We start from the raw sequence: 25,962 nt of genomic DNA on the forward strand, positions 1-25,962 counted from the left end.
GGCAAGATCGCGTGGACCAGATCAGCTCTAGCACCAGGAAAGGGGGCCCAGCTCTGAGTCCCAAGTGGAGGAAGGCACAGAACTACCTTTTGAGGCCCCACCTCTCTCCTTGATGATAATTCCTCCTGGTTAGCTTAGGCAGTTCTCTGCCCAGCTCTCTGGCCTTTGTGAATCCAGTTCTTAGGCACTGAACTCTCCCACTGCACAATATAGGGAATCTGGCACCTAACCTGGACTTCCGGATTCCAGGGGGCAGTAGGGTGCCTAACGTTAGGTGGTGCAGTGCCTGAGTCCCCTTTGTGGATCTAGCACATGGCTCCTGCCCATTGAGTGGGGGAAGCAGTGCTGTCCCTACGTGTGTGTACACGCCCTGGAGAGGCACAAGGAGGATGGACCATGCACAGCCCTGCTCTCTGCTCACAGTTGTAGCTGGGTGAATAACCAGCCATTCTGCTTTCTCTTGTAGATCAGCCCCAGAGGCTGCATTTTGGAGAAATACACCATGCTCTGGGGCTGAGTTTTGGTTTTTATTGAAATACAAAAAAGTGCAAACTGTGAAATACAGGATCGGTGCAGTGTAGAAGGAAATAAACATGGAAGTGAATTAATGTCTCAGTAAAAACCCCAGCCCTGTGCCTGCTGAACATCAACTGGAGAGAAGGCAGGGAACACCAGCAACAAAAAGCAAAGCTGTAAATTGCACTAGAGCCCCACTGCTTGAAAGAGCAACCAGGGGCTAGTTTGGCCCTCAGAGGTCTCTGCTGAGTCAGCAGAGAGGTTACCATAAGGCATCAAATTGACCTTGCCTTCATCTTCATGACCCAAAGGCTCTGGTTGCAGAAGAGAGAGGCAGAGAGCTGACAGCTGGGGCCAGTTGTGGAGTGTGTGCTCACAGGCTGCTCAGACACCCCTGGAATGAGGGGGGGAGGGAAGTTGGGTGCCGCAGAGCAGGGCACAGAGAGGAGACAAAACATGTCACCCTCAAAGGGCCGCTGTGGCCAATATTTAGTATGGAAGCCACGCTGGGGAAGGGGCCCTTGGGCAGCTGTACTTAGGAGGAGGACACACTATGGGAGACAAATACAGAGTAACCATGGGCCCCTCACCTGCTACCAACCACCTCTTACAGGCACCAGGGACTAGAACCTAGTCTCTTGGGCCAAGGTTGGTCCTCTAGCCGCTCCAGCTACCTGCATGTTGCCTCCCTCCCAGCTCTGCCTCAGGCTGTACACCCAAGGAGGCACCCAGACTAGGAAGGCAATTCAGTCCTGAGTTAGTTGGCAGAGACGTGGACTTGGTTGCCCACCTGCCACCCGGCATGGGGAGCCAAGGACTGCAGTCAGGCCCAGGCCACAGCTTCACATACAAGCCACAAGAGTAGTATTTTCATAAAAGGCATCCCGAAGAATAAATTGCAGTAGCAAAGTAGCCAGCGCTGATGTGCCTGTTCCAAGCCTCTTGGCAGCTCGGGGGAAGCAGGCAGGGGTTGGGTAAAGGAATGGGAATATTTACACTGGAGTGCTCCCAAGACCTTGCGAGCCCATTCCCACCATCTGCAGTACCAAGAGCCTGATCTTGCTCCAAGTCTGCTCCCTTCCCCATGCAGGGCTCTGCCCCAGGAGCAGGGTCATCCCCTAGCACAGGGATTTGCAGCAGGTCCCGTTACGCTCAATAGGAAAGCCATAAACTCAGGAGTTTTAACTATATAGAATATTTTTTAAAAGTGTCTCTGGGAAGCTAAGGAAATACCTGCCCCAAGTGCAGCCTCAGCCTGCCCCTGCTGCAGCCCAGCCCAGCTTTTCTCAACACCGAGCAGGTCAGGATTCAGTGCTCCCATCTGGAAGTCACTGCAGAGAGCAGCGGATGAGCCTGCAGCCAGGTCCTTGTGCCCCAGCCCATGGGGAATTTCTGTTCTAGGCTACTGGGCTTAAGATTCTGGTTGTTCCCAAGGAGACCAGCAGGTTTTTCCTTTCCTCTGGGCAGATCTAAGCCAACAAACGTTTAGCTGTGGCCCAGATAACGTCAACAAGCCCAGCCTAGCTTGGCTCTGAAATACATGCAGGTGGGGATACTCCCTTGAGAGGGGGAGACAGAAGATGTGATATGGGGTCACGCAGACAACACCCCTTTCCAGAGTGTCCCACAGAGCATGGCCAACAGCAACAAAACTCATGGGGCAAGTGTAGGGCTCTTCCTACACTGCCCTCCTCCCCCCCACTTCAGTAGGAGCACTGAGTCCCTCCAGCTTTCCCAAGAAACCTCCATGGCAGAGCTACTCTCCATGCTGGATCTACCAGAAGTCAAGGTGAACTAGAAGCCCTCTGTCACCCACCCAAACCATCACTATGGACTTATTCACAGCAAAGGGCATTTGTGGCCCAGCCCAACAGGCAGAAATTCAACTCACACAGCAGCACGTTCAGATCCAGGCCTGGTCCCTCCCCTCCACGGGCTCTTCAGCCTCCCAGAGAGAGATTCACTCAGTACCCAGGGTGGGATGGGTGGCCCCAAGCCGTGCACAATCTGTTCTCCAGCCCTCAGAATTCTCTGCTCCTCCACTTGCCCATCTCACCCTTTTGTGGGTCACCCCAAGAGCAGCCAATCAATCGGCAATAGCTAGAGTTGCCGAGCTGGGCCTGGGCTCCATTGCAGGACAGAGTTCTTGCCAATCCTGGGTCCCTGCTCCTAGGCTTGGCAGAGGAGACCCCATTCCTGTTGTTGGTGCTCATCAGAAATTTGTCTGTTTTTAAACCAGGGTATCAGCCTTTGGTCAGTTTCGAGGGCAGGTTAAAATCCTATTAAAAGCAGATCAACTGCCACTTTATAAAATGAGCTCTGCTTGGTCCCAATGTTTCCCCACTGCTGTGGTGCAGCTGGGAGCAGGACTGGCCAGGCGGAGCAGGGCACAAGAATTATGGGTCTTGGGGAGTGAGGCTAGAAACTGAGAGTCTCGCTCCAGTGTGAAAGCTCCTCTCTCACAGGAGCTGCTCTGTTCCTGAGCCTGGCCTGTAGAGAGCCATCTCCCTCCCTCCTTACCTAGCATATAAGGGGTGTATCAAAGTAGCTCCCCTGAAGGGGTGGAACAGATATATGGAGTCGTGAGGAGCTGAGCTAGGGGCATGCTGTATGCTTTGGCATGTGAGAGCTCAGCACCTGGGCAGGTTCCTGCGACCCAGGCCTCTCACACTCTGGCTAAAGTTTGGCCTCAGTGCACAGGCCCTGCCCTTCAGGCCATATTCTCACTTACATTTTTGCTCGATAAAATTCCACTCACCCCGAAGTCAAAAAGCAGCTGGGCTCAGGGGCTGGCCAGCAGATAAACAGGGGACCCAGGAGTGTCCCTGTGCTACAGCCATGAGGAAGGGCAGTGTCAATTGCGGGGTTTGGCAGTGGGAAGTCAAGTGCCACCAGGGCACTTGCTCCCTGCATGATACCAACAAGCTCACTGATCACAGAGCATTACAAAGGGGACCCCGCATCCCCATGCAGCGCATGCCCACTGAGGCCGGGTCTGGAGTAAAACCCTCCCACCAAGAGCTGAGGACAAAGGCAAGGGGACCATTAGAGCCAATGCAGAGTAGTCCTGGGCTACCACCCGCCACACACCCCATGCCCATCACAGCCCTGTTAGTGAAGGTGAACAGCACCCACAGAGGATGCTAGCGCCCCTTGGAGAGGCATTACTGGCTCCTCGGAGTAGTAGTGCCGGCAGGGGGTGGGGCTAAGCCAACTCCCCTCAGTCACAGAGTCTCTGGCAGGGCCCAATGGCCCAGCCCCCCGAGAGTCAGTTTCTCCTTCACACGCCTGCTGCGAGCCAAGGGGAGGGTCGGTGTTAGCCCAGGAGCAGCTGGTGCTGTCCTCACTAACACCTGAAGCACAAGGCTTACCTGACCTGCTCTGGGTGAGGGCGGGAGCCAGGAATCTGCACTCAGCTCCTGAGAGGAAGGGCTGGCACAGGGAGCCTCCTGCCAAACAACTCGCGCCCAGTCCTGCCCAGGTGATGCAGGCAGGAGGAATGAGCTGGGATCTTGGGGCATTGCACAGAAGAGGGGTTGCTGCGGGGAGGAGAGGAGGGCAGAAAGAAGCCCGTGAGGGGAAGGAAGGAGGGAACAGCCCCCAGTAGGGCAGCATGGCCAGGGATGAGCTGCACAGAATGGCCATGGCGACAAGACTCCACTCCCAGGAATGGGGAAACCAGCTCCCCTCCCCGACCTCTGGCAAATGGTTGCCTGCTCACTCACTCTCACACCATCTCCACAGCCCTCATTCAGCTCAGCGCCTGCAGCTCCAATGGACCCTCTGTGCTGGAGGCTCCTGGCCACGGCTCCACGACAAGGTAGGAAGAGGGAGGGGGAAGGTGGGCACAGTGTGCTAATGTGGGCTGGCCCCGGCTCAGGCCTCCATGTCTTGGAACAGCACCCCCTGGTAGTCCAGCAGGAACTTGGTAAAGGTGTTGATGGGCTTGATGGCCTTGAGGGTGATGGCTACATCCTTATCCCACAGCAGGTTTGGGCCGAAAACCACGGCCAGGTTGGTGTTCGTCATCTTGTTTACGTCACTGTGAGAGGAGACCTGTGTGGGAGGGAGAGAGGACCCATAATTACTCAGGGCAGCAACAACAGTATCAGCACTCTGCCCTCCCTGGTGCCTCACAACCCCTCGGTGGGGTCTCAGGCGCCTAACCTAGAGGGGGAAACTGAGGCACATGAAGCAATACAATGCACCCGGGAAGGAGAGGCAGGCTTGTGATGAAGACACTTGACTGGGCCTCAGGGGACCTGGGTTCAATTCCCAACTCTGTCACAGACTGCCTGTGAGACTCCAGACAAGTCACTTGGTCTCTCTGCGTGTCCATTCCCCACCAGTGAATAGGGATGACAGTCCTTCCTTTCTCACTCGGTCTTGTCTCCAAGGCAGGGACCTCTCTCGCTGGGCCCTGAGCCTGGCTCTCTAGGGGGCGCTGCAATACAGATGATGACAAAGGCAGAGCAGGAGAGATTCCAGCAGCCATGAGCCCAGGCCTCTGCTCTAACCACCCTCTAATTTAGCTGCAAACTGAAGAGCAACGTGGATGTGACCCTAAATTACCCCAACCTTCCCCAACTCTGGAAAAGCTGGAGGGGACTGATAGGCCTGGAAGGGGTGGGGAAAGCAGGGAATAGAGTCCAGGGTCCCGCCCTGACCCCCAGGAACTGTCAGGGAGGGATGGCTAGGGTGATATACAGGGCGCAAAACCTGCAGGGCTTTTGGGATGCCAAGTGACACCCTGACATATTCTGCACCAGCTGGCAGGCCACACAGACACCTTGACCCAGCAGGTGCTGTCATCCAACATGCCCAAAGCACTAGGAGCTGGTTGTTTCTGCCCCTTTTGCTGGGGATAGACTTGGCTCAGTAGAGCAGCTTCCACAGCAGTGGGAAGCTCCCTGCAAGTCCAGTAGGGCAGGATCTGGAGCTCATTTTCTATCCCGTTCTCACTGCACACCTGTTTCTGGTCTTTACCTGTGTGACGTTATTGACTTGAACTGGGACCATATAGATCATTGTTGCAACCAAGGTCCTGTAGTGGCACCAAATCTTATATAAAGGGGGTCAAATGAGGTGTTTAAGACAAGGTTATGGTTTGCTGGTTATGATTATGCTATCTGTAGGTGTGTATCATTTTTATAGTTGACGTTATGAATATTGGCTCTATATGGTCTGTATTTCAAACTTATGCTATGCTTTTGGGTGATGCCTCAGACAAGTTGGTGTCAGCTCTGCCTAGCCCGCTTGATGGCCCATTAAGGGCCATCAGCCATACAACTGGCCCACTGAGAGACGGCAGACATACCTTGGGACAGAGCAAGTTATGCAGGGACCTGCCTATGGACAGAACTCTGAGGTTTTTCCAGGCCATGTGATGGACAGCTTGTCTTTGGAACAAAGAAAGACCACATGGCAAGAGACTATAAAAAGCTGCTGCAGCTCCTCCATCTGGTCTTCAATCCTGCGTCACACCTCTGGAGGGTCTTGGCTACACTGAAGCTCTGAACAAAGGACTGAAAGACCCATCCCAGCTGTGGATGTACTCCAGAGACTTGATTTGAACCCGCAGTTTATTCCATCGCTGCTGCAAGCCTGAACCAAGAACTTTGCCATTATTCTATGTAATTGATTCCATTTAAGCAGTTCTAGCTCTCATCTATATCTTTTTCCTTTTATGAATAAACCTTTAGTTTTTAGATTCTAAAGGATTGGCAACAGCATGATTTGTGGGTAAGATCTGATTTGTATATTGACCTGGGTCTGGGGCTTGGTCCTTTGGGATCGAGAGAACCCTTTTTCTTTTACTGGGGTATTGGTTTTCATAACCATTCATTCCCATAATGAGTGGCACTGGTAGTGATACTGGGAAACTGGAGTGTCTAAGGGAATTGCTTGTGTGACTTGTGGTTAGCCAGTGGGGTGAGACCAAAGTCTGCTCTGTTTGGCTGGTTTGGTTTGCCTTGATGTGCATAGAAACCCCAGCCTTGGGCTGTAACTGCCCTGCTTGAAGCAATTTGTCCTGAACTGGCACTCTCCGTTGGGTCCCACCAGAACCAGCCTTGTTACAACCTGCACCAACAGGAGTTTCACCCCGTCTCAGCTGCTGTCCTGCCCTTTGCCCCCGACCCCCAGCCCCAATGGGAGGAACTACCTGAGCCTGACACGTTAGAGTCGGTTCCAACCCTTGGGGAAGGGGGACGGAGGGATAAAGAAGCTTGGTTTCCTAGCCGAAGCCGCGCTCTCTCTCAGCTGAGCAGCGTGTGTTGGGGAGGGAGGTGAATGGGCAGTAATGGAGCTTGGCCCAGGTGCAGTGAGCTAAGAGGAGACCGCCTTAGCACCAAGTGGAGCAGCAAACCTCTGCCAGGAAGGCCATCAGGAAACAGAGCACTTGGTAGTTTTCCTCGGGCAGGGTCTGGAGGGTTTTGCGAACAACATCCACACGATTCGACTCCTCCACATCTGAAAGGGAAACATGCGGCACGTGAGTAGGTGAGCAAGACCCTAGCTCGCACCAGCCAATGAAGGGGGAGAACCTCCAGCTCCCACCAGGCAACAGGGTGACCCTGACTCACACTGGGAGACTCCTCTGATAGGAGCCCAGCTCACAATGCATGGGTACCCCAGGCAGGACTCCCTCTCCTCCCCATCCCATGCATACTCCCTTGGCAATGGGGGCCCATCCATACCGCCTGGATTCCTTGGAAAGGCACCAGAGCCACAAGCTAGGATCAGAGAGCATAGCTGTATGTCTGAGGTAGCCTGGAGGAGATCCCTGCCCTCAGGGAGTTCAGACTTCGATTGGTTGTACCCTCTTGTCCCCAACTCACTCTGGAAGTTGACAACATGGTTGTAGAGGCTAAAGGTCAGCAGGGGCTCTGGCAGCTCCCGCAGGAATGTCTTGAGGATCACGGCAGCAAGGTGAATGTCCTCATATTGCTGGAAATCCATCGGTATCCCTGAGGACAGAGAGGAGACACAGGCTCAGAGCCCATCTATCAGAGCACGAGCACACTGCCTAATGGAGAGGGGCAAGGGGCAGAACTCCCTCCAGATCAATAGAGCAGAGCACAGGGTCAAAGCCCAGCTCTGGAGCGAAAGCTCCCTGGGGACAAGCATGAGGCCAGACTCACTTGAGATGGAGGTAACTTACTTGCCCACAAGACAGAAGCAACAGCTCTGCCAATTCCAGTCCAATGTCCCCAAGGCTCATCACCCCAAACAGGAGTCTATTCTGGTCTTGGTCTCATTCTCCAGGGCAGCAATGGGAAGGTAGCATGCCCAGCCCTGGGAAACAGAAGGGGCTCCTCAGGGAGCAGGTGGAGAGAGGGAGACGAGCCTCTCCTGAAACAGGAATGGGGGGTGCGCATTTTGTACTGCTCAAACCCAAATCCTCTGGCAGATTACAGGCAAAGTTCAGTCCCCCTTGGCCAGCAGGATGGAGAGCAGCATTCAAATAGGCTTTCAGATCACAGTGGAATGAGTTGATCCCAGCCTAGAGCTAAAGAGGTACTCATCCACACACTCCTGTGTAGTGCTAGATGGAGCTCATATTCCCCAGCACTGGGTGCAGAGCAAGAAGCATGATGAGAGCAGAGCCCCAGAACAGGAACAGTGCAGAGGAGCAGAGTCTGAGGGTCAGGACTGGTGAGGACCAGAGAACTCTAACTTGGAGGTGGGTGTTGGGTGAGGTGGAGGGGTCATGGTGCAAGGTTCTCCTGAGGAGGGACACTTACCCATGTTGTATTTTTGTTGGACCTCTTTGACAATCTGTGTGGAAGCTGATCTCCGGAAAATCCCCTCTTTGGTCAGAGCTGGGGAGAGCGAGCGAGCAGAAGGAAAGGGAGAGCTCAGACCAGGCCTGTCACACCGGAGCTCTCTGACCCTTCCCGGCGAGCCACATCACACAGCAAGGCTGTCAAAGCACCAGCTTCTCCCATGTGCACAGGAAACCTCTGCACACAGCTGTGGAGAGAGCACTGCCCATGCCCACTGTGCTCTGTACCTTGGTGGAACACTCACCACCCCCATGTTCATCCTTGTAAAATGATTGCATGGTATCCGATGCAAAGTTTGTCGTGTCGGGTGTCTTCAGAAGGCTCATGATGCACTGAGCATGGTTGTTACAGTGATGTTATAGTAATTGTTACAGTAAGCGTATAATTTCATGTATATAGTTATGGGGCTGAAAATGTAACCTCATGGCTTAAAGCAAGCCCAGGCAAAAACTCTCCAAGAACAGAGAGGCAGTTCACACCACATCAGGGCAGGTATGGGACAAACCCAGCCCAGCCTCACAGGAACAAAGGACGCTGGCCTAGGCAGCAACAAAATAATCTGTTAGACTCTCAAGGGAGTCACCCCACTTCCTTTGGTCAGTTTGGAACTGTGATGAGATAATGTTCACCTAACTCTGAAATTGAGGGGGAGGGTGGGCGGGTAATGCCAAGAAGAAAGAAAGGGCATGACAAAAGGGAGACATATTTGCCATGCTCTCTCTCTCTTCCACCTACATCTACAGCAGAGGTGAGCAAACTACGGCCTGCGGGTCACATCCGGCCCACGGGACCGTCCTGCCCGGCCCGGGAGGCTAGCCCCCTCTCCTCTCCTCCCCTCCCCAGCTATTCCCTCTCCTCCCACAGCCTCAGCTCACTGCACTGCTGGCGCATGCTCTGGGCGGGGGAGCAGTGAGCTCCTGGGGCAGCGCAGCTGCAGAGCCCGGCCTGACCTGGTGCTCTGTGCTGCGCAGCACGGCTGCCTGACCTGGTGCAGCCGCGCCGCCAGCCACCGGTAAGGGGGCAGGGAGCGGGGGTTGGATAAAGGGCAGGGGAGATCGGGTGGTGGTCAGGGGCCAGGGGTGTGGATAGGGGTTGGGGCTGTTGGAGGGCAGGGAACAGGGGGGTTGAATGGGAGCAGGGGACCCGGGGGGGACAGTCAGGAAGGAGGGGGGGGTTGGATGGGGCAGCGGGGGACAGTCAGGGGCAGGGGTTCCGGGGACAGTCAGGGGACAGGGAGCAGGGTGGGGTGGATGGGGCAGGTGTCCCAGGGGGGCAGTCAGGAAGGAGAGGGGATGTTGGATGGGTCGGTGGGTCTGGGGCCGGTAAGGGAGAAGGGGTGGTTGGAGGGGGCAGGGCTCCTGGGGGGGGCAGTCAGAAAGGTGGGGGGGGGTTGGATGGGGTGGCGGGGGTAGTTAGGGGTGGTGGGTCCGGGGCCAGTCAGGGAGAAGGGATGGTTGGATGGGGCAGGGGGTCCAGAGTCACCGGGGGTCTGTCAGAGGGTGAGAAGCAGGGAGGGTCAGATAGGGGGCGGGGGCCGTGCCGTGCCGTGCCTGGCTGTTTGGGGAGGCACAGCTCCCCTAACCGGCCCTCCATACAATTTCAGAAACCCAATGAGGCTCTCAGGCCAAAAAGTTTGCCCACCCCTAATCTACAGACACCGCACCGAGGGACTGAAGCGCTGATCAAAGGGGAAAGCCTGGCTGAAGAGCAACCAGCCAGCCTGTGGTGAGAAGCATCTAAATTTGTAAGGGCACTGAAAGTGTTAAGATCAGCTTAGAATGCGTTTTGCTTTTATTTCATTTGACCAAATCCGACTTGTTATGCTTTGACTAATAATAACTTAAAATCTGTCTTTATAGTTAATAAATCTGTTTGTTTATTCTACCTGAAGCAGCGCCTTTGGTTTGAAGTGTGTCAGAGGCTCCCCTTGGGATAACAAGCCTGGTACGTATCAATTTCTTGGTTAAATTGACAAACTCATATAAGCTTGTAGTGTCCAGTGGACATAACTAGAAACTGCAAGACAGAGGTTCCTAGGGTTGTGTCTGGGACCGGAGATATTGGCTAGTGTCATTCGGTTATACAATCCAAGGAGCAGCTTACATGCCGGAGGCTGTGCACGAACAGCCCAGGAGTGGGGGTTCTCACAGCAGAGCAGGGTAAGGCTGGCTCCCAGAGTCAAGGACTGGAGTGACCTAGCAGATCACCAGTCCAGATAACACCAGAGGGGAATGTCAGACCCAGACACTGTGCAGGAAGGAGGGCATGGCAGGATCTCTCTTCTTGGCTCCATCAATCATATTTGGGCTCCAAATTGTTCTATGGTCATTTTCCTTCTGTTTCATAAAGATCTGATTGGCATTAGGAAGGGGAGAAGGCACCTGCATGGTATTGAATTGGGTTGAGGGTTTCATTTACGCACTCACCATGCTCCCGCAGATAGGCAATGGTTTCCCTGACCACCAGTGGGACGGGGGCCTGATCAGAGCTCTTTTCCCTTAGGCTGTGGGAAGAACAGAAGGTTAGAGGTTGCCAGTTACCTCTTGCCCGCATGCAGCTCATCACATCTGACATATGTACGTAGCAGGGACCTCTGCGGGATCCCTCTCCCCGCCTAGTCCTGTCCCACTCTTTGCCCCTCAGCCTGCTCCCCCTCCCTCTCCCCATCCCAGTCCAACCAGGGCAGCATCCCACATGTTTTTGATACTACAATACACATATGTTACGCTGCCTCCTACTGCTGGTCTGTGTTGAGGAGCACCGACTGCATTACAGCCAGCGTCAGGGGCCCAAGCTGGAGGGTTTGGTTGCTGGGAAGGGGCCAGGAAACAATTGAGGTGGCTCTGTGGGATGCAACTCCTTTTTCTTTCTTCGCTTTAGGCAAGAGCAGAGGGGAGTTTAAATGTAGGGGAGCGAAGGACAGGAATCCACCTAGACAGCAGCTAGCTGCTGTGTATTACTCTCCAACATCTGCCATTACATCCTGCAATGACAAATGCCAGATGGTTCAGTTCAGATGATCAGTAATGTAATATCTAATGTGGACATGTACATCACCATCATTTGGCTTCGGAGTCAAACCCCCATTGCAAAGAATGGGCCAAGTCACCTCTCTCTGAGAGATCGGTTCAGGACGCCTGCAAGCTCAGCCAGCAGTCACTGTGCTGGTTACACTGAGCTCACGTTTGGAAGGCTTTCACTGCAGCCAGAAGGGCTAGAAAATCACTTCCCAAACTGCCTCAGGGACAACTGCCTGAGCACATGGAGCTGGTTTCTCCTCATTTCCACTGGCCAAATTGCATTAAAAGCTAAAAATACATTAAATAATACTTTGCTGACGTCACTTTCCCATGTCAGCAATTCTGAAGCTGCCTCAGGGATGTGATGTGACCGGGAAGCAGAGGCAAGGGTGAATGGGAGGGGATGTGTCCCTGAGAAACCCTCTATTAAAACAGCATTGAAGCTATGGAAAAAGTTGAGGGTCAGGTCCTCTGCCCTGCTCCAGCAAAACAACACAGGCCTAATGCCATTTTAGCCGGCCCCTTGAGGAATCCTCCCACTCAAGGAATCCTCATATGGCAGAGAAGTGCCATCATGGCTTGTACTCCAGCCCTTCCCACTCCTAGCCCCACGCACACAGGCGTGTAGCTGGGGTGTCCTGGCACTCCAGTGAATCCTCAGTTACTGAAACAACCCCTTGTGGGCTGTTAGCATGTTAGAGAAGCCCTGCAGCGCCTCTAGTTTACACCAAGAACCAGCCCAGCAATCAGGCAAGCCACAATTTGAGGTGGGCAGAGGGTAGCTCAGGATCTGGGCTAGAGAATTGAGTTTTTCTAAATGACAACTCAGATTCTGCAGCAATTTCAAGAAACGGGCAATTTCGAGGCCATTTCTGCAACTGCACTATTGCATTATACACAGGGCTCTGGCATTAGCTGGCCCAGCAGCCAAAGCTACGCAACTCTAAGATACTCACTACTGCAGAGAGATCCCAAACTGCTGGTTTGGCAGTGGTGGGCGCGGTGGGGTCAGCTTCTGGGGCACTTGAGAGGGTTTCTGCAGTGATTTCAGGTACTCGTCATATCTGTAGTGAGAGAGACAGATTGGTAGGGAACCAGCCCATCTCACACAGGGACCACCAACCAGTGCCTACCACCTCACACCCGGCACCCACCCTACTGCTTTGTGGATGCAACCAACCCAGCCCCTCCTGCTGATCCACTGGGAACTGCCCCAAAGACAGCTCTAGCCTAGTACTTGCTGACCCCAAGGACAGGCAGCTCAGGAGTGCTGGGGCAGCAAGACCAAAGGGCTCAGTCTCCAGCGGAGAAGAGGGAGCAAGGGGGGAGGCGGGGGTCTGTACAAAGAGAGGAGCTTGCTGGGATGAATAGGGAAAAGACGGGGCAAAGGACCGTGCACCTAGGAAGTCAGGGCAAGTTTGCTGGAAGACAAGGGGTGATGGGGTGTGCGTGTGCATGGGAGAGAGGTAGAGCCACAGGGATCTGAACAGGCTGGAGGTGCAGTTGAAGCACCTTTGGGAGACCACAGAGGAAAGCTGAAGTGAGAAGGCTCCACTGAGCTTTTGAGCAAAGTGGATGTACAGGCAGCAGCAGACAGGGAGGGACAGCAGAAAGATGCCTGGGGGTAAAGTCACTTGCCTGAGAGGAGACCAAGAGGCAGAAGAGACAGAGGCAGCAAAGGGGCCAAGTGAGCCTGAGCCAGGCATTGACGCTGAAGACAGGCAGGAAGGGGAGCTAGGAAGAGCCCCCTCTCTGAGGCACCCTGGCACTGCTACCTCGGATGAACCATCACTTCGGAGCAAAACAAGGCCCCTCCCCATTGCTTCCTTCCCCCTTGCCACTGTTTCCCCACCCTGCATCTTCCCTCCTCTCCCGGAGCCATGGGTAAGCAGGCAGGCAGGCCGCATGCTCTCACTTTAGCACCTGGCTTGGGATCCCCAGCTGCTCCAGCTTCACATGCTCCTCCAGCTCGCTCAGGAAGTTTGCATAAAAAATCTTCCGTCCAAACTTGAAACTGCAAAACAGAGGACAAGCAGCCCCATGAGGGATCCGGAGTGACTAACATCAGCAGAACTGGGGGAAGCCCAGGGCAAGAGCAGCAGGAATGAGGGGCTGTTAGCAGAGCTGTCTGGGGGAGCAAGAGCTGGAAGATCATGGGGCCTGCGGGGCAGAACTGAGGGGCCTTGGCAGTGCTGGAGGCAGCAGAGGTTCAGCAGTAGGGGCACCACACCACGCAGCTCTCTCTCAACCCCCATATTCCGTGAGGCACTGCTAAGGCTCCTCCACAGCCTGGCTCAAAGCCTGGCAAAGATGGGCTCTGCACAGCACAGCACTGCCCCTCCCTGGGCTCTGCAGCAGGCCAGAGTCCGCTCCCCTTTTCATTTTTGGCCCAGGAGGCTGGTGGTTTCACTGGTGACACGCTGAACTCAGTGCCCCTCTGGGTTTCATTCTCCTCCTCCCCTTCTGTCCTGGTGCTAACGCCTGGGACATGTGGCCTTTGCAGGGGCTGAGCTCCCCAGGCCCCAGCAGAGGGGCTCTTGTTTTGCCTGGATCTTTCAGAAATAATGGGAGGCATATCCCCCGAGAGGTTAATGCAGGAGGAGTCACCAGTGCCAGCACAGGAGGAGCTAGGAGCCTGTGCTCCCCTCCTGGCCTGCTGAGGAATGCTGCACATCCCCCTGCACCCAGGGAGCTTGAGCCAGCCTCCGCTGCCCCCTACCTGATCAGAGGCTTGAAGAGAATCAGCAGAGTCTTGATGAACATCGTTGGGTGCACGATGTACAGCGCTTTGATGTTCTTCTTGTACCTGCCAAAGGAAGCCGAGTGAGGGAGAGCTCTGCCTGGGCTGGGGAGCTGGGCTGCTCCATCAGGTCAAGCCCCCAAATGGCTCCCTGGGGCTCTAAGTCCCACCCTCCACACTCTCAGTGCACTGTGCCCCTCCCTGGGGCCCCGTGTGTTAACCCAATTCCCCAGCCTTCTATAACACCACTCTCCCCTCATTTCCTAGCCCTCAACCACCCAGCAACCTCAACCCCTGCTCTTTGCCACCCCACGACTCCACTCATGAGGCATTGCCCCATAAGGGGAGGAGCTGCCAAATGGCCTGGACACTTGCGTTGACTCTTGCCTTTGCTAGCCCCCTGCTGACCCGGAGAACTTTCCACAAGAGCGGTTTGTACCCCTCACTCTGTCTGTAGAACTTTCTATCTTCATAGCATTTGACAAACATCAGTTCACCCCCACCACCTCCCAGCAGGTAGAGATGTGGGAGGGATCATGATCCCCATGTTACAAATGGGGAAAGGACTTGCCTAGGACATGCTTTAGCTCCAAAGAGGACCACACAGGGAGTCAGACTGTAGAAGAGAACTCAGGAGTCCTGTCCCATTGGCCACATCTACTCACTTGCGGTCAAATTCCCGGTAGGCATCCCGCAGCCAGCTCAGGGACGGCTTGTTCTCACTGGTGAGGCCATGGTGCAGATACACCAATGTGTAGTCACTCTCCACATACTGGTCCAGTGTGAACTTAAGATACCTGGGAAGACACAGGAACTTCTGAGCTCGCAGTATGCACTGGCATGTGTATAAGCTTGCTCCCTATTGGCCACAGTTGGCATAAGGAAAATTTTGCCACACTGCAGAAACGGAGGCACTTGTGCCCTGGGAGAGGAGCATACAGGAGGGCAATTCCTGGCCGGGGGTTGGCTGGATGTGGGGTGCAGCCCACACCTAGTTGGAGATTATAACAGAGGGCACATATCCAGCCAGAGCAGCTGCTGCCTGTAGATCTGCCCCCTAGGACTCGGGGACTGTCTCAGATCCAGGCTGTCATGGGAGCAGTGGGCCCCCAAGGCAGTACTCACTGCAGCAGTTTCACATGGTCAAGTTGATGGCAGGGTGGCATCCGGCAGGCACTGAACAAAATGACTTTCCGTCCATAGTTGTCATCACCTGGGAATGAAATGCCAGAGATCACAGGGAGATTCAGGGACAACACTGGGCTCCCACCAGCATATGTGCAATGCAGCAGGAGTCCCTGTCCCTCCACCACAGGGCAGAAGCCTGGGATTTCACAGTAACCAATACAGCTTGCCTGACCTCTGCCTCAGCAGAGCCCACCTCGTCCATAGGTGGGGGAAGGCAGTGATCTGAGAGCACGCAGGGCCCTAAGGGCAAGTAATGTGAAAGATGTCTGGAGCCAGTGTGGAGTATATGCCACATAGCCAGCAGGAAAGGGCAGGACATGGGACTCAGATGTCCTGAGGCATGCAGGAACTGTTCCCCACACAGTGGCCTCAGGTAGCAACACTGAAACAGAGATTGCTCAGAGTTGGGCACCTGCAGCACTGTGGCTGTGTGCATTGCTACAGAGATGTAAGTACCCCTAGTAGAGGGAAGACCTTCCCCTCGCAGATGCAGAAGCTTCAGAGCGCGGGCCCAGGGTATGTGCTTCTCTCCTGGCATATTTGCTCTTGCTTCGACTGAAGTTTGCTCCTACATGCACAGTGAAATCAGACCACACCCTAAGGGAGAGGGTAAAGCTGCACAAAGGACAGGCTGGCTCTGGGCAGGATGGAGCAGAGCAGAGCCAGGTGATGAGGGGCAGGCTCCACTACTCCCGCTCCTCCCCAGAGCCTATCCTAGAGAAGTAGGAATTGGTACCATGAGCCTCCGAAGTGTTTTGCAGAACAATCTTGTTTACTGGCTTCATCATCTGATGCAGCCTAAGGGTATGTCTACACAACCAAGAAAAGCCCATGGCTGGCCCATAACCCTCTCATCCAGTCCCAGCCCGAGCTCCAGCCCAAGCCCAGATGTCTACACTGCAATGAAACAGTCTCAGCCCGAGTCGGCTGACATGGGCCAGCCATGGGTGTCTAGTTGCTGAGTAGACATACCCTAAAACTGTTCTGGAGAGATCACCTGGCAAATCCAGTGTGATTCTATCAAACTTAGCATGGGGACAACCCTACCCAACTCAAAGCCCAGCAAAGAACAGCTCTCATCACACCAGAAGAACTCCACCCTAGGGACATGGTCCCTGATCCTCTCCTGTGGTTTCACAGATCTTGGGCCAGATTCTCACCTGACATAATTCTTATGATTTCAGTGGACTTCTGCCAACAGAGAATGTGGCCCCATGAATGAAGCCCTAGTAGGGAGATGAGGGGAGAGTTCAAGTGAGCGGATAGAGGGAATTGCACCCTATCTGATTCTGAGCTTTTCTCCTTTGTACTGATTCACTAAGCACGTGGGTACACAGAGCTTCAGTGCAGCATGAACAGATATATCACCTGCATGAAGGAGCCCCCATCTATTTCCATCAGGGTGGCTTATTTTCAAATACCAAGAAGGGGTGGGAACAGCTTCCCTAGAGGACAATGAAGAGCAAAACTTGTCCCGAGAGCCTCAGTTTCCTGGTGAGCCAATGCAGCGTGTCCTGCCCAGTGAGAGAAGGGGGAGTACAGACTGTTCTAAGTTGCACCAACAATGCCACAAAGGCTGTCGCATGGAGAAGAAGCAGAAACTTTTCTCCATTTCAAACTGCAGAGTTGCCCGGTATCATTCACCACCACAATCACTTCTCCGGTTCCCCATTTAAACTCACCTCCCACAGGGCATGCAGCCACTTTTCTTCACATCCCTGCACTGGGATCTTGGACCCCAACTGCCCCTTTATTACAATCAATGCCCAGCAACTGAGATCTTTAGTCAAAACAGAGCAGGTTATCATGTCTAACAAACAAGGGCCAATTCCAAAGTTTGCAGAAATAAAGCCTGCCTGCACTAAGGCAAGTGCTTGTTGATGCCAAGAGCAGCCGCAGGTCCGCATGTGTGTGAGCATGGCCACAACACCAAAGAAAGCATTACCTCTCAGGGGCCAACAGTCCTCAACCCCATCCACGCAGTCCAGGCTGTGAGAACAGATTTCCTCTCCAGTCTGTCACTCTCATTTTCCCTTTCCACTGATATTTTATTGTAACTCACCAGACAATACAAGAGAATATGGAGTTCACCAATATAAACAAACTGGTCCCTGTACAAAAGTTAGGGAGACAACTGAAGCAATAGGGGACAGCTCAAGGTACAGGCCATGAGGGAGTGATCAACCATCACATGAACACAACAGTGGCATGCTGGGGTAAAAGGCACTGAGAGAGGACATGGTACCCAGCAGATACACAAGACCTGGAGAGGGTGATGCGGAGACCATTGGGAACAACTGTACACAGCCACAGCCAGGCCACAAGACCAACATCAAACAGATTATCCCATGGGCGCCCAAACTCCGTCTAACCAAGAAGCTTCTTGACAGCTTGCCATACACCCACTGAGCATAAATGGGTACATCGCAGCTGCCCTTATATTGAAAATGGAAGAGTAGCCTGCAAAGTCATGGGCTTGTGGATAAGGCACTATTACAGCTTCCCCATGTGGACAGGTCATTCAGCCTCTCTGCCTCAGTTCCTCATCTGTACAACGGGGATACTTCCTGACTTCACAGGGCGTTGGGAGTATAAATCTGTTTATGTTTGTGATGCTCTCACGCATTGTGATGATGGGGGCTCAGATAAGAATACAGAGACACTCCAGGTCTCAGTACGCAGTGTGAAAAGGCGCTATATGTTGGGAACAGCACTCTCTCCTGGCCACCCCTCCAGATTAATAGCCACATGGTCCATATTTAACTGCCTTTCAAGCAAGGCTAGTTTGTGCAACAGAAGCCAGGAGTAGAGCCCAAGCATGGCCAAGTTCATGCCTTTGTTGTGAATGCTCTGCACTGATGCAATATCCACAGCAGAGTTCTGTGCTGAGGTCCTTGAGAAACTGATTTCTGAGCCTGGCAAATCACTAGACATGGACCAGCTGAAGCACATAGCCCTTAAGGGCAAATCAAACTCCAATATCAAGACACCTGCCACTGGAGCAACATGAAAGACAACACTTAGGGCCCAGAAGGCAGTGCCTGTAACCGCGATTGGTACAGAGTCCTGCTGAGAATGCCTGGTGCTGTCAGTTCTGCGGCCTGTGTTATACAGGAGGTCACACGAGATGATCACAATGGTCCCTTCCGGCCTTAGAATCTATGGATCCTGGACCAGCCTTAGAGAGGAAAGCAAATTCTCTTGGATACTTGCCAGAAGAAAGTAAACAGAAAGGGGCATCTAATCCCTCAGAGAGCTCCAGAAACATGGCCAGATTTGCCTTCCAAATCAGGATAGTACATTGTGTAAGAGCATTTAGGGAAGGTAGCTGGAGAACTATACTGAGACCAACATACCACCAGTGCCAGGGCTTCTCCTTAGCTCCCTGTACTGAGCTCAGTCCGCTAACTTATAAATCACCTGAAACGAACTGCTTCATATCCCATTTCCATCTGCCATCTCAGATCAGACTGGTCTTTCCAGACAAGGCAAAGCCAGCTCCCAAGCATTCAGGGGGGTTTGAATCACCAATGGTTCCAATTTATAAATGAGAAACTGCAGCCAATTCTACAAGCTTTTGGCTAGCTGAGGAAACTGCCTCCAGCTGACCGCTCTGCCTTGGAGAGAGCAGATCATGTTTGATCTCGGACAGATGTTCCACTCCTTGTACTGTTTGGTTTTGAAAATGCAAAGTTAATCTTATTTCTAAGTCTCTAAATTTTAGCCACTTCTTTGCAGTGCAAACAGCTATTGCTCCCACTAAGCACAACCACAGACCTTGAACTAATGACTCCACTGTTCGTTTGTTCCCCTCCTCTCCCAAATGGGGTATGTTCAGCAATAACTCAATTAGCAAACAACCAGCAATAAGTGATTATACAGCACCCAGAGTCCAAAGCACACAACAAACATCACACGTAGATGTCCAGACACACAAGGAATCACTTCATCCAACACCGAAGTGTAGCTACCTTTGGAGTGGAACATAGCAACAATGCACAATGGTATGCAAAGAATAGTATTATATTCATTTCATAGCTTCCAAGGCCAGAAGGGACCATTGTGACCGCCTATATAACTCAAGCCATAGAATTGCCCCAAAATAATTTCCAGAGCAGAGCTTTTAGAAAGACATCTAATCTTGCTTTCAAAATTGCCAGTGATGAAGAAGCCCCACGACCCTTGGTAAATTGTTCCAGTGGTTAATTACCCTCACTGTTAAGATTTTATACATTATTTCCAGCCTGAATTTGTCTAGCTTCAACTTCCAGCTCTTGTATCATGTTCTACCTTCTCCGCTAGACTGAAAAGCCCACTATTAAATATTTGCCCCCAGGTAGGTACTTACAGACTAATCAAATCACCCCTTAACGTTTCCATTTTGAAGCGAAGTAGATTGAGCTTCTTGAGTCTACCACTGTAAGGCAGGTTTTCTAATCCTTTAATCATTCTCGTGGCTCTTCTCTGAGCCCTCTCTAATTTTTCAACACCCTTGAGGACTGAAACTAGTGTGAATTTAGGGAGACCCAACATAACTACTCAAACTAGAATCTGACCAGGACCCAAGGTAAACACCCTGAAAAGTACATGGTGTTTTTAAGGACCAAGTGGTCAGCACCTCAGTTTTCTCCCTCATGCAGAGGGGAGCACCTCCAGCAGCACAATACACTTCCAAATACCACACTGGGGCATTGGGGCAACAAGAATTATGATACCTTCTAAATCATCAACACAATCCCTTGCTTTTTCTTAGAGTGCTGCCACTCAAATGTGTGAGATCACAGCCTGAGATGTGCTGGCTGTGTCAGAAGCACAAGGTGTATCAGAACTATAATATAGTCCTGATAAGACCACTCTGCATTAAATGGAACCATAAACCCATTAAGGGAACTATTTGCTTAACTGTCTGCAAAACTCCCTAAACATTTCCTGGTGTGTTTCACCTGGGGAAACACTGCCCAGGCTACTTGAGATCTATGCCCTGATTTGAGTCTGTTGCATGATTAGGACAGTTAACTAGAACCAGTCCAGGAACCCTGACTATTCTTAATCTCTGTATGTACAATCAGATGGGTATCCAATTTCTATGCAAATCTCAAGTGGGAAATATCCTAGTATTTAGATATCATCCGAATGCAGTTAGATAGGGTCTGCCACCAAAGAGCCAATGTTACAAAATATTCCAAAGACACAACATTCAGGGATGAGTATACGAAGTAGCAAAACTCAAAGATCTGGCCCTCAGCCACACTTGAGGTTCACAGACACTACAGGTTCAGAATGCAAGACTGCCTGATCAACCTGGAGCACTGCATGCTGGTACCTTTATTGGAGCAGAAGCCAGAAACAAACTATTCTATTTCATGCAATTTCAGGCTCCAGGCAAGTTGGTGACACAGCTGGGAAGGGTCAGATATCTCTGACATATTTTAGTTTCACTTCAATGCAGAAGCAGACTGAGCATTTCATGCAGACAGGAAGCAAACCCTAAACTGGGGTGTGGTACAGCTCTGTAGGCAAAGAGCAACTGCTGCAACACTAGGTCCCAATCATTAGAGTGCTCATTTACGAATTTACGTATCATGGCCCCCAAAGTTCCATTAAACTTCTCCACCGTGCCATTTGTTTGATGGTGGTAAGGAGTGGCAACCAAATGATTTACCCCATGAGCTTCCCAAAGGTTTTTCATAGTTCCTGCCAGGAAATTAGTCCCTGCATCTGTGAGGATGTCGGAGGGCCAACCTACCCTGGCAAAAATGTCTGCTAGTGCCTGGCACACACTTTTAGCCCTGGTGTTGCTTAGAGCTACTGCTTCCGACCATCGGGTGGCAAAATCCATGAAAGTCAGTATGTACTGCTTTCCTCTGGGTGTCTTTTTCGGAAAAGGACCCAGAATATCCACAGCTACTCGCTGAAATGGAACTTCAATGATGGGGAGTGGCTGGAGAGGGGCTTTGACCTGGTCTTGGGGTTTTCCCACTCTTTGGCACACCTCACAAGACTGGACATAGGTAGAAACATCCTTGCCCATTCCCTCCCAGTGGAATGACCCCCCCAAACGGTCTTTGGTCCTCTTCACCCCAGCATGGCCACTAGGGTGATCATGGGCAAAGCTCAAGAGCTTGGCCCGGTATTTAGTTGGAACTACCAACGGTCTCTGAGGATGCCAGTCTTTCTGGTGTCCCCCAGAAAGAGTTTCCTTGTATAAAAGTCCTCTTTCTACAACAAACCTGGATCGATTAGAAGAGCTGAGAGGCGGTGGGTTGCTCCGTGCCGCCGTCCAAGCTCTCTGGAGGCTTTCATCTGCTTCCTGTTTGGTCTGGAACTGTTCCCTTGATGTTGGAGACATCAGTTCCTCATGGGATTGTGGACCTAGGCTTGGTCCCTCTGGAAGCGATATAGGGGATGGATCTGTTTCTGTTGACTGTGAACCGCTCTCCGCTGGTGCACTATGTTGGGATTCAGGCTCCGGCTGAGCCTCTTGTGTAGGGTTATCGGCTGCTGCCAGTTCAGGTTCGGTGGGGCCCTCTGGTGTTGAGGTTGCAAGTACTGGATTCAGTGCTGACACTGGGTCTGGTGTTGGTTGTTTGGCTGATTCCGGTTCTGGGACTGGTTCCGTCTGGGTCTCTGGGACTGGATCCACTACTGCTGTTGCAGACATTGGCCTGGGGTCCGGGTCTATCACCTCTGACCGGGTCCTGATAGAAGTTTCCGGAACAGAGCTAGGCCTCAAGGCTTGTTTAGCCTGGTTGCGGGTGACCGTTCCCACCCTCTTGGCCTGCTTCACATGATTGACCAAGTCTTCCCCCAACAGCATGGGGATGGGATAATCATCATAGACTGCAAAAGTCCATGTTCCTGACCAGCCCTTGTACTGGACAGGCAACTTGGCTGTAGGCAAATGGAAAGAGTTGGACTTGAAGGGTTGAATCGTCACTTGGATCTCTGGGTTGATTAAATTGGGGTCCTCTAAGGAAGCATGGATAGCTGACACTTGTGCTCCGGTGTCCCTCCACGCAGTGACCTTCTTCCCGCCCACTCTCACAGTTTCCCTCCGCTCCAAGGGTATCTGGGCCTGCGGACCTCTGGTGTGATTCCGGTGCAATGAACTGTAATCTGTTGGGGTTCTTGGGGCAGTTGGCCTTTACATGCCCCAGCTCGTTACATTTAAAACATCGTCCAGCTGACGGGTCACTGGGGCGAGGTGGGTTGCTGGAGAATGGGGTGGTGGGACGATAAGGGGTCTGGAGGGTTCTTTGGGAGGTAGGTGGGGCTTTGGGCGGCCCCCGGTAATAGGGTGTGGTCTGGGGTGGTCCCTTCTGGTCTCCACTCCAACTGTGACAAGTTTTCTTCTTCTCTGCCACCTCCACCCATCTGGCTCCAATCTCTCCTGCCTCGATTACGGTTTTGGGTTTCCCATCTAGGATGTATCTTTCTATTTCCTCAGGAACACCCTCTAAGAATTGTTCCATTTGCATTAGGAAGGGCAAATTTACTGGAGACTCACCACTTGCTCCTGATATCCAGGCATCCCAATGTTTCACAATGTGGTAGGCATGTCGGGTAAATGACATGTCTGGTTTCCACCTTAGGGCTCTGAACCTCCGACGAGACTGCTCGGGTGTTATCCCCATTCTGACTCTCGCCTTGGATTTAAACAGTTCATACTTGTTCATGTGTTCTTTAGGCATTTCAGCTGCCACCTCAGCTAAGGGCCCACTGAGCTAAGGGCCCACTGCCCTCAGCTCTACCATGTATTGGTCAGTAGAGATGTTGTACCCAAGGCAGGCCCTTTTGAAGTTTTCTAGGAAGGCCTCAGTATCATCGCCTGCCTTGTAGGTGGAGAACTTTCTGGGATGGGAAGTGGTACTTGGAGAAGGATTACTAGGGTTTGTTGGGATATTCTGGTGAGCCTTTATCTTCTCCATCTCCTCCACATACTTCCTCTCTTTTTCCTTCTCCTCCAGTTCTTTGTCCCTTCTTCCATAGCTCTCCTGTGAGCAGCCGCTTGGTGTTGTTCTGCCACTCTTGCTTGTTCCTTCTTCAGCCGCATGAGTTCTATCTGTCTTTCATGTTCCCTTTGTCTTTCCGCAGCCTGAAATCTGGCTAATTCCAGCTTGTGTCGAGCCGTGGATTTTGTCATTCTAACCTCTCTGTTTTAACTAACTTTACACCCAAGGTTTAGAAATAAACAAAACTTGGCTGTAAAATTTTGCTGTGCTGGAATAGAATACCTATTCTCTGATACTGATAGTCAGCCTACAGAAAAAGACAATTCCCTTGTCTCTGCTCTGGGCCCAAATCAAAGCAAAAAACCTCCAACTACTTGGAAACCTGATTACCAGCAGCCCAACGGAAAAAAAAAAATTCCTTTTCAAACCTGTGCTCCTTGTAAAACAAAAAAAATCAAAATCCTAAAAAAAAAACCCTGCCACTTTTGTCTCCAGGCAAATGGGTAGGACACCCCCCTCCCTATTTACTTTTAGGGGAAAAAAAACTCTGGGTTGGAAGACTGTGAATTTCCCTGCAGGAGTTAAGTACCCTGCCTCCAGGCAAAGAAAACCTGCAATTCACAAAGATAATCCCCTTTTGTCTCTGCTTGGCCACAAAGCAGAGAAAAACAAGCTGCTTTCAGTTTCAGCTGCTTTCTGGACTTCCTTTCCAAAGGAAAAACATTTCCTTTTTTAAAATCTGTATTTGTAGTTCAAAAAATCTCAATTGGACCTCAAAATGATTTCAGGTTAATCCCACCACTATGCCACCATGTCAAGGTTCCTCCCCCACTCTGAACTCTAGGGTACAGATGTGGGGACCTGCATGAAAAACCTCCTAAGCTTATCTTTACCAGCTTAGGTCAAAACTTCCCCAAGGTACAAAATATTCCACCCTTTGTCCTTGGATTGGCCGCTACCACCACCAAACTAATACTGGTTACTGGGGAAGAGCTGTTTGGACGCGTCTTTCCCTCCAAAATACTTCCCAAAACCTTGCACCCCACTTTCTGGACAAGGTTTGGTAAAAAGCCTCACCAATTTGCCTAGGTGACTACAGACCCAGACCCTTGGATCTTAAGAACAATGAACAATCCTCCCAACACTTGCACACCCCCTTTCCTGGGAAATGTTGGATAAAAAGCCTCACCAATTTGCATAGGTGACCACAGACCCAAACCCTTGGATCTGACAACAATGAAAAAGCATTCAGTTTTCTTACAAGAAGACTTTTAATAAAAATAGAAGTAAATAGAAAAAAAGAAATCCCCCCTGTAAAATCAGGATGGTAGATACCTTACAGGGTAATTAGATTCAAAACATAGAGAACCCCTCTAGGCAAAACCTTAAGTTACAAAAAAGATACACAGACAGAAATAGTTATTCTATTCAGCACAGTTCTTTTCTCAGCCATTTAAAGAAATCATAATCTAACACGTACCTAGCTAGATTACTTACTAAAAGTTCTAAGACTCCATTCCTGGTCTATCCCCGGCCAAGACAGAATGTAGACAGACACACAGACCCTTTGATTCTCTCCCTCCTCCCAGCTTTTGAAAGTATCTTGTCTCCTCATTGGTCATTTTGGTCAGGTGCCAGCGAGGTTACCTTTAGCTTCTTAACCCTTTACAGGTGAGAGGAGCTTTCCCCTGGCCAGGAGGGACTTCAAAGGGGTTTACCCTTCCCTTTATATTTATGACACGCTCCCCAAATCTCAGCTAGGGTGAAACACTGGCTGGGATTTCTTCCTGGAGCTCTAGGAAAAACAGAGTTAATAAGACACATGCATCTCTAAATATACTACCAAGTACATAAAGACTAACAATATTTTCTACATCTCAAGGACGATTTTAACCAGTTGATTCTGGGAAACTTTCATGGGAGAGTGCATCAGCCACTTTGTTAGAAGCTCCTGAGATGTGTTGGATGTCGAAATCAAAATCTTGGAGAGCTAAACTCCACCGAAGAAGTTTTTTGTTAGTTTCTTTGATGGTGTGAAGCCACTTCAGTGCAGCATGGTCGGTTTGCAGGTGGAAACGCCGTCCCCAAACATATGGGCGTAGCTTTTCCAGAGCGTAGACAATGGCGTAACATTCTTTTTCAGTGACTGACCAGTTGCTTTCCCTCTCAGACAGTTTTTTGCTGAGAAACACTACAGGCTGGAATTCTTGATCAGGTCCTTTCTGCATTAAAACTGCTCCCACACCACACTTGGACGCATCTGTGGCTACTAGGAACGGTTTGTCAAAGTCTGGGGCCCTTAGTACAGGGTCAGACATGAGTGTCGCTTTAAGCTTGTTAAAGGCCTTCTGACACTTTTCGGTCCACTGAACAGCATTTGGCTGTTTCTTTTTGGTTAGGTCTGTCAGTGGGGCGGCGATTTGGCTGTAGTGCGGTACAAATCGTCTGTAATAACCGGCCAAGCCTAAGAAGGATTGAACCTGTTTCTTTGACTTTGGGACAGGACACTTTTGGATAGCATCCACTTTGGCCTGTAGGGGGCTGATAGTTCCTTGACCCACCTGGTGTCCAAGGTAAGTCACTCTGTTTAGGCCTATTTGACACTTCTTAGCCTTAACAGTTAGTCCTGCCTCCCTTATGCGCTCAAGGACTTTTTGTAGATGTTCCAGGTGGTCTGCCCAGGAATCCAAAAATATGGCCACATCGTCAAGGTAGGCAACTGCATATTCTCCTAATCCCGCTAGGAGACCATCTACAAG

General features: G+C 51.6%; 1 protein-coding gene across 2 annotated transcripts in view; it reads right to left on the reverse strand.

Moving 5' to 3' along the window:
• Positions 1–508: 508 nt before the first annotated feature.
• The window catches only part of ARHGAP1 (Rho GTPase activating protein 1), a 47,879-nt gene continuing 22,425 nt past the window's right edge, over positions 509–25,962 (reverse strand). For both annotated transcript variants that reach the window (XM_048853561.2, XM_075129565.1), the window contains exons 4-13: positions 15,189–15,276; positions 14,729–14,860; positions 14,043–14,129; positions 13,239–13,337; positions 12,280–12,387; positions 10,730–10,806; positions 8,262–8,339; positions 7,356–7,484; positions 6,884–6,987; positions 509–4,572 (exon numbers count right to left, since the gene is read on the reverse strand). In XM_048853561.2, coding sequence (XP_048709518.2) covers positions 4,393–4,572; positions 6,884–6,987; positions 7,356–7,484; positions 8,262–8,339; positions 10,730–10,806; positions 12,280–12,387; positions 13,239–13,337; positions 14,043–14,129; positions 14,729–14,860; positions 15,189–15,276 — 1,082 coding nt within the window. In that variant the 3' untranslated portion in view covers positions 509–4,392. The remainder of the gene's footprint in view (positions 4,573–6,883; positions 6,988–7,355; positions 7,485–8,261; positions 8,340–10,729; positions 10,807–12,279; positions 12,388–13,238; positions 13,338–14,042; positions 14,130–14,728; positions 14,861–15,188; positions 15,277–25,962) is intronic.

The sequence above is a fragment of the Caretta caretta genome, chromosome 6 (genome assembly GCF_965140235.1).
Source record: "Caretta caretta isolate rCarCar2 chromosome 6, rCarCar1.hap1, whole genome shotgun sequence".
Lineage (NCBI taxonomy): Eukaryota > Metazoa > Chordata > Testudines > Cheloniidae > Caretta > Caretta caretta.